The sequence below is a fragment of the Egretta garzetta genome, unplaced genomic scaffold, assembly GCF_000687185.1.
Source record: "Egretta garzetta isolate BGI_Z169 unplaced genomic scaffold, ASM68718v1 scaffold112, whole genome shotgun sequence".
Classification (NCBI taxonomy): Eukaryota; Metazoa; Chordata; class Aves; order Pelecaniformes; family Ardeidae; genus Egretta; species Egretta garzetta.
This window is the reverse complement of record NW_009258884.1, coordinates 1,124,482-1,133,196: the sequence shown is the minus strand read 5'-3', so window position 1 is coordinate 1,133,196 and position 8,715 is coordinate 1,124,482. Positions and strand designations below refer to the sequence as shown.

The following is an 8,715-nucleotide window of genomic DNA, read 5'->3' as shown; positions in this document are numbered from 1 at the left end:
TTGGGTGAAGGCAATGGGAGTTTCGTCCCAGGAAGAGCGCAGCTCGCTTTCCCAGGTGAGGCCGTTTCGCACCGTGGCTGTCGGCTGAGTGACCCCCTCCTTACCTCCTAGGGACACGCCAGGGTGGGCAAAGCCAGCGCTGAAGGAGTCAGTTCAAGATACTTCCACAGTAAACAATAGTAGCAATGTATACACTGGTTACAGATTTTTTACCTGTTCTACAAATATTTGTACACTGTAAAGCCTGACAGGTAATGGGACCTCTTCCCACCCCACCCCACAATAAGAAAATATTCCTCTATGCCTCCTTTATGCTGAAAACAATTCTTTCTGACTTAGCTGCAAAAGAAAAAAAACATAGTACAAAAGGCGCGTTTCAGCTGAATACGAAAGAAATCAAGGACCAGCAAATGCAGAAATCGTTTCTGGAAAGTATTAGCGACTTTTAAGCTTAAACTTCATAAATATATTGCAAAAAGCAAGTGTGATTCAATCAACGGATGGGAGTCTGAAGACACTGGGTCTGTTCCTAACGCTGCAATTAATTTGCTGTTTCGCCTCGCGCACGACGCTTCACTTCTTAGTTTCCCACAGCCACAAACGAGGGTGGTGTGGGGGGGGGAAGAAGAGACATTTGTGCATCGGTGCCTTCTCCTCTCAACGCCATGGCACGAACCCTGCGCTGCGCCGGGGAGGTACCGGAGCGGCACCGCAGCTCCCTGACCCCACCGCCGAGCCTCCCCGCCGGCCCCTGCGCTCCTACGGCTCCGTCACTTCCAGAGGAAGAAGGAATTTCTACAGATAGAAAGGGCTACAGAAGCGCTGCTACAGCAGTCCTTGAACTACGCAACCGAACAGATCGCTTTTTTCTTTGAGTTTTGGGATGCTGTGACTTCACCAACCAAGTACCATAAAAGTGAAGCGCCTATTTTTCTCAAATAGCCAAAATTTGCCCATGGATGTTTAATATTACAAGCAGAAGAAAATGACTAGCTACTTCCCTTGTTAGTCATGACGGTGGTTTCTACCGGATTGGTAATGAAGACGCGGGAATTAATTTATTCGGCAGTCAGTTATGAGACTGATGAATCCAGCCCACCAAGGCAGGAGATGTAATTCTCTGTGTGTCTGCAGATACAAGCTCTTCACCCACACAAATCCTCTGGAAATGCACATTTGTCTCACCGAAGTGCAAGTTACCCACAGGTATCAACACTGATTGAACACTGTCCTGGAGCAGTAACGTTGGCTGTGGCATCGCTTGGCCGCCGGAGTCATCCGTCAGTCCAGTTCTCCACAGTCCCCATCCCTGAATGATACTGCAGCGACGACTCCCTCGACAAGGAAAAGCTTTGTGAGTACAGGAATTCGTTCGCCGCGTTTAGGTGCGGAGAGGGGGGTTTTCTCTCGCACACAGACGGGTGCACCCTTTCCCTTGGGAAAGACGAAGAAGGAACGCGCTCCCGAACCTGAGACTGGGACAGCTGGTTGTAGACACTGAAGTGGCTGTTACCTGGTGGCTGCGAGCCTTGACCCGTGATGGACGGGAGCCGCGGCATCATGGTGGTGGCAGTGAAATGAGCAGGGAAAGGCTGGTAAGGGACAGTTTCCATTGTCTGAACACTGTAGCTGGTGTAAGGTGCGACAGAAGTCCACATATTGCAGCTCAAGGGGGGAGGTGGAGGTGGCAAGTCGTCGACCGCTGAGACGCCAGCGATTTCAGCCCCAGAACTAGAGTACATGCACGCTTCCCTCGGAGTCACCTCGCTGCAATAGGAAGGGCTTAGCATCTGCTGATCGTACGGAGGCGGGGAACGGAAATAGTGATCGTCTCCTACAGAAGAGGAGGCTTCCAGGTAGGAGCGTTTGCAGGGCAGGTCCAGGTGCCGGGCGCTTTCTGCAAACAAAGAAAATTGGTGTTCAGGAGCAGCTCCCAGAGCGGCAACGTTTAACGGGGATCTGCTACGAGCCCAGGGTGGTTTTACAGAGTCCCCTTAGAAGCCAAGCATCCAAGCTGCGATTATTTCCCTAAACAACTGGTGCTCTTTTTCAGATTAATCCAGTTAAACCATTTTAGTCTGGAAAGACAACGTCCAACATCAAAAAACCATTGTGTTGCAAATGTCAGGCTAATCCCCTCGGCCTCAAAGCATTCTGGTGCCACTTATCAGGCTGAGCGAGTGACTTGGGCTACCACTCTCACATCAGAGATTACTTCACCTTCATCCAGATAAGAGAGGTCCCTGACACTCCCGCAGCGTTACTCCTGACAAATTCAAGAAGTCTCTTAAAGGGCCTTATCGCAGCCTGCCTTCCTGTCATTACAAAAATGACTATACATTTCCCAGATATTCGTGTCAAAAGCTGCAGAAATATCTCCAGATAAAGCAGCCCTTTCCCCGTCATCAGTCCTTCCCCTCGGCTTTACGCTGGGAAGCTGTGGCCCCTCTCCTACGGGTTACGACGACTGTGGCTGTGTTTACCAGCAGCTTTCCGCTGGTTGTTAGGATCGTTCTCTGGATGAATTAGTGAATTCATCTGCAGATTAAACATCTGCTAAAATGACACATTTGTCTTGCAGTCCTCATTACTGGTGCTGTTAGATTCTTCATTTGCCCATGATCAGAGGATCCTCACAGCTTAAATACATTAGCGGCCAATGAGACATGCAAATAGAAGGATTTTTTTTTTCTGTGCAAAATTTTTCAATTTAACTTAAAACATGCTGCGAGCTCTTCTGATGCTGGACTAAAAGGCAGGGAATGTAGCTACAGCCCACTTAAACTTGCGAACTTGTGGCTAAGAAGACAGGGGCGCTTACAGACGGCTACCGCAGTCCCACTCCTCTGCAGACCTCGAGAGAATCGCTAACGGCCTCACCCTGGGAAAGTGCTGAACGTGTATAATTGCATCAGTGCTAACGGCAGTGTCCGAACATCTCAGGGTGGGTAAGGCCTCCTCCAAACAATTATTAATTCAGCTGATTCTAACGATGGATAATTTTCCAGCGTGGGCTCATGCCATTTGACTTATACATTCTGAGTATTTTTTTCGGCTGACTCAGAGTCTGAATTCACCTTCTATGGGTCAAAACCACTAAAAATTGCCCAAAACCCCAGCTCCTGGGCCCTGATCCTCCAAAACCCTTTGCTCACATCAGTATCTTTGAAGATCAAGGCCTAGGAGCCCGACCCAAAACTCACTGGAATTAGCGGTAAGCTTTCAGTGCTCGTGCTCTTAGGTTTATTTGCTGTAATATTTTCCTAGCTGTGAACTCGCATTACCTCTTCTTTTTAGGCAATGATAGAAGAGCCCTGAATCTCTCTGTGCTGTGAAGGTGTTGAGTGGCAGATCTTGAGTATCTGAAGCCGCAAATTGCATGTGAGCACCGTTCTCGTACTGATAATGTTGAAGGGTCTGGTGATTCCCATGAAGTGGGTTAACATCTGGCTTTGTCGAAAGCTGGCCATGACTGGACACCAACCTCTGCCTCATGATGCTTTTGGAAATGACTGGATATTCTTTGCTACAAGAGGTGAGAAAAATTATTACCAGTTAGACAGCAATCAGCATTAAAACAGGAAGATGAAATGTTGGTTTGGCTTCCCTCGAGCATGCCCATCCAATGACTTCAACACCCTTTGCCAAATGCATGTCGAAAGCTGGCCATGACTGGACACCAACCTCTGCCTCATGATGCTTTTGGAAATGACTGGATATTCTTTGCTACAAGAGGTGAGAAAAATTATTACCAGTTAGACAGCAATCAGCATTAAAACAGAAAGATGAAATGTTGGTTTGGCTTCCCTTGAGCATGCCCATCCAATGACTTCAACGCCCTTTGCCAAATGCGATGAACTCATCACGCTCTGCTGGGTGTGGGCAAGTATTACGACACCAGGCAGGAGGAGCTTTTCAGGGGTATAAATGGCATGAAAAGCCCTAATGCCCTCAGAGCACAAGAAAATGTGATGCCCCCACGGCACAGGCACCTTTTAACTTCTTCTGCAAAGAGGTGCAGCGCTTTAGTAGCAGAATGAGGGTTAAAGCCCAGGGCACGGGTGGGAAGGATGTGCTGGCTGGCTGCGTGTCGGACACCGCCTGCCCACAGACGCTGCCTGGGGTCACGCACCCCTGCACACCCCACAGCAGCTCCTTGACCCCCATGAGCTGGGCAGGAGGCCACCTCGCTGCGAACCTCCTGGCTGCCCTCCCTCCTCGCGCTGCTCGGCCGTACCTTTGCAGTCGCGCCACGCGCAGGTCGCTGTCGTCGCTCCCCCTGAATCCTTTGGCAAAGGGGTTGTTTTCAATTTTCAGCTGGGTTATCTTTAAAAGAATGAAACCAAGCATAAAGCGTTTGAAACCAGATCAGACCGATAGGTGCAGCAGCAGGTCTGAGGCTGTAGGTCTCGGGGTGCCCTGTCCTACGCGACACCCCGCAGAACGCGGCGGCCACGAGAGTTTCAGCCATCTAAAGGACGCGGTGGCAGGGACGGCGTTGCTGCCTTCAGGGCTGAGAGAGAAACGCAGCTGTGAAGTTCGGTGCTAGATCTTGCAGAAGCAGCTTGTAAAAGCTGACAAAATTGCTGATTACGAGTGAGGACAGGAATGCAAATTTCCTGAAGGCTGGGTCCCGTGTCCTGATTCTGGGCTCTTGTTAGTGAGAATATATTTGTCTGATTTAGAAGAAGATTTCCTATGTCTCCATGTTAGAGACCCCTGTTCCTTCTAGTGTGGCTCTCCCTCATCTCCATAACAATTTTATACATCTTTACATTCTTCATTCAGTCATTTTTCCTCTGTGAAAAGGCTCATAGCTCAAATAGCAGTGAATTCTTTGGGCAAGGGGCAGTTGCTGCCTTTTGCAAGAACTGCCTTTCCCCCCAAGGAGCTGCAGTGCATTAAAAGGGTCAAAATGCCTTAGAACTGATCGAGCCTAGACTTAATTTTGATGGAGCTCAGTTTTGGTAAAAGAACTGTGAAAGCTCTGCCATTTCATGAAAATTCTGTTTAAAAAAATTATGTGTGAAATTTCCTTTTAAAACATTCAGCACTTCATCTGTCTTACAGCCCCAGCAAATACAGTTTTCCCTTGCCAACCCTGCCACCCGGTCCCTACCAAAGCCATACAACAGTCAGGAAGGCCGGGAAGAGGTATGTGGTTATCTGGTGAAAAATGAGAATAAACCACCTCTTTAACAAAGTGGTTTGTAAAGATAAACAGGTAGCGAACAAGATCATCTGAGTGGGTTTCAGGAGCTGCAAGATTCCAGAGCAGCACCAGAACATTTGTAGGGACGCTGGAGTAGGGACACGGGAGCTCCTAAAAATATCCCTTGTCCACGTCCCAAAGAGACGTACATGTGCCTGTGCACCAAGAGACACCTGCGGCTCTTGGACAGCAAGGCTATAGCCAGGTCAAACACATAGCAGGGACAGAGCTGGTCAGAAACAGGTCTTATTAACGTCCTTCCCTGCTAAGGGACACCAGCGGGTAGGATCATCTCCTTGGGCACCCAATTATCACTGAAAAGACCTTTTCCAGGAGAGGGTGAGGACGTGCATCATCTCCCTGCAGACCATGCTGCTGCCCTTGGGTCACCCCTCTGCTCCCCGCTGCGAGCCGGCCGGGGGCTTGCACCAGCCTGCGCCCGCTTTTAGCGGCGAGGATAACAAGTAAGTTCTGCGTTTGGATGATTTTCCGAGCGTGTTGCTATAACTAACAACTACTCTCTTAGCAATGCTGAAAAATATCCCTTACCAAAAAACTCCTGAGAAAACAGCTGGCTGGTATCTGTGATGGAGCAGGAAGGCGGTGACGTGGGAATTTAACCGGCCTCGAGGGCTCGAGCTTCTCCTCCCTGCTCCCACAGCCCGCAGTGGCTCCAGGGTAGCTCCCAATCAGCTGATGGACCACAAGAAGCGTAGGGCCCTTCCCAACCCACAGCCCGACATCAGGTTTGTACATCTTAATTTAATTTTGTTATTTAGTGACTGTGGTTTTCTTCTGACATGAGCAGAATTGGGGCTTCAGTACCTCCTTGTCACCTTCCCCTGCTTCACCCAACCCAGGAGGGAGTTTTGGGTAAAGACCTACACCTTCCTCACCGAGCCTTCCTGGGGGCAGCCTCTATCATCAGCTTTCCACCTCTGGGAGCCCCACAGTCAGCTCCGTAACCAAGACTCTCATTTTTTGTTTAGAAAGACGATTATTCACAAGGACACTTCTTGCTAGCAGGCTATTTCTGAGCTAAAAATAATTTTGTGGTTTGTTTTTTCCAAAAGATGCCCAGCCTGGGTTTTTAGTTGTCAATGCCTAAGAGAAGAAGTAAAACCATTTGGATGTTTCTCTGCAGTCGTGATTTTCTCGAGACCGCAGTGAGGTCGTGGTGGGACCTCCTGCCTCCCGATCCTCCGCTGCAGGCGACCGCGCTCCCCCGGCCGGGCGGCATCCAACCCCCCCAGCCTGCGGATCAGAGAGCGAGAGCTGGGCAGCACCGGGGCGGCTCCTCACAGGACCTTCACAAATGAATTGGGGCATTTTCCCTAAATCTGTCGAGTCCCTTCTGTGCTGCCACCCAGGCACCAGCCTCCCCCAGCAGCGGCTGTATGGCAATGACAGTGGAAGTATTAAGTTTATGAAGCACTTTGGGAACCTTAGGGATGAAAGGCACTATTGACACATGAGACATTTTAAGTAGGTATTAAATAAGCTCTTTCCAGCCTTTTTGGTTAACCATGTTCGGGCAACTGGTCCTTTTACACTGACAGCTACAACTTTTCGAACAGGATTCACTTCACCGTCCAAATAGGGACTTCTTCCCCCCCGCCCCCCATCTTACCATAACGCACACATCCACGTTTCTGCTCTGAGTCTCTTAACAGGCTCACTAATTGCAAAATCTTGCAAGGACTCTATACCTCAAGCATCAAAGGGCATCCTGCTTGGGAGGACAAGGTCTGGTCAGGTTATTGGGGAGGAAGAATTTCACATACGTTCCTGTTCCTGTAGTATTTTCCTGGGAATGTGTAGAAAAGGAGCTAATACCTTTACGCATGGCGGATTTCACGTTCGGGGTGACAGGAGGGCTCCAGCAGCACTACTTCATGCTGCACCTTTATTTATGAATCCTGGTGCACTTTAAAAACTCCACTTACTCCTCCTGCGACCCTGCAGTCGGACCTCACCGTTAGCAAAACTGCAGGGGAGCAGGAGCTTGCGCAAAGGCAGGCGAACCCGGTAGCAGGCTTGAAAACGGAGCCTCGCCATCCCCTGCCTGGCACCCCCTCCTCTCCCGGCCCTGGTGACAGAGCACCCGTTGTCACGGGGAGGTGACCATTAACATTGCTGTCCCTCCTGCTAGTGACCTGGGCTGGTAAAGCCCTCAGATGGAACGCTACCCATACCCACATGCTCAAAAAAAGAAGCAAAGCCAAACCCTACGATGCGCAGGTATCTGGGCCACACACCCAAAGCGCAGAACCAAGCCCCCCCAAAATAAACCCAAGCCCCCAGACCCCTCCTGCCTTCATGTGCTCACCCCAGGGCAGGCTCTGAGCTGCGTTTTTATGGTTACATTCCTCGTACATCTCACTAACTACACATTCTACAATTACTTTTCACTGTAGATTTATGAGCAAGCTTTATTAGTCATTATTAGATTTGCTTGCTGTTTTGAATGACATCTTAGCCTCTACGAGCCCACCGATTCCTTAGGGTCTGGCCAGGGTTTGCCAAGATATTGTTACCCGACGGCCGTCGTGCTGCTCCTTAGCTGCATCCTCTGCCTCGTCGCTCTGGCTTAACGCTGGGATGGAAACTCGTCTTTTAAAGCAGGCATTTTCTGCTGCACCGTAAGAGGCTCTTCCCCCCGCTCCCACCCTCCCAGCAAACAGCTCCTGCCCATCAAAGCACGGCACCGCACCCACCTCGCCGTGCCGCTGCAATTTGGAAGCTCATTTCGCAGCCGACGGCAGTTGCAAAAAGCCACAATGAGAAATTAAGGCCCTTTAGGCAGAAAAGCAGCCTACCTTGTGATTCTGGTAGGAGGTCACCGATATAAAGGATGTCTCTGGGAAAACGTGGGTGCAGAAGGCTGTGTTCTTTGACCCGAAAGCGTTGTTCTCATCCGCCTTCACAATATGCAGCCGTGGTTGGTATTTATGCATTGAATTAAGAATGATCTGAAAAACAATTGATGCCAGAGTGAGGAATCTAATTGAAAAAAAAAAAAAAAAAAGCAGCAGCAAAGCCAAGCCATAGCTATTTGACAGGCTGTACTACACAAAAGCCCACTAGTGCTCAGCTTTAGCTTTGCCTTCAAATTAGAGGGGAAAATTACATTACATAAACGCACATGAACCAAGACAGAAAAGGTATCTGCTGCTCTGGCAAGCAGAACTGAACTTAAAGCTTTCCTGGTAAATCCTCATTTTCTTATTGCTATTGGATAGAGTCAGTCTGGGTGGAAAAAAAAAAAAAAAAAGGTCATAAATTTTTTTCCCAGCTCATGCTGAAGCTGTACAATATATATAATTCATCAGCAGACTGGTCCATAAAGAGTCCTAATAAATACTTTACTGAGCTGAAAAATACACAGTTTAGCAGAGGCAAAAAAAAAAATATCACAGAAACCACAGGGGGAAAAAAAAAGCAAGCTGTTTTTCTTTTATCTGCTGGTAAAAGAAAACTACAAAAGGGGAGATTTCCCCCCC

General features: G+C 49.0%; 1 protein-coding gene across 1 annotated transcript in view; it reads right to left on the bottom strand.

Annotated features, from left to right (window-relative positions):
• Positions 1–1,274: 1,274 nt before the first annotated feature.
• The window catches only part of TBX4 (T-box transcription factor 4), a 69,393-nt gene continuing 61,952 nt past the window's right edge, over positions 1,275–8,715 (bottom strand). The window contains exons 5-8 of the mRNA XM_009633883.1: positions 8,032–8,184; positions 4,238–4,326; positions 3,285–3,526; positions 1,275–1,897 (exon numbers count right to left, since the gene is read on the bottom strand). Coding sequence (XP_009632178.1) covers positions 1,275–1,897; positions 3,285–3,526; positions 4,238–4,326; positions 8,032–8,184 — 1,107 coding nt within the window. The remainder of the gene's footprint in view (positions 1,898–3,284; positions 3,527–4,237; positions 4,327–8,031; positions 8,185–8,715) is intronic.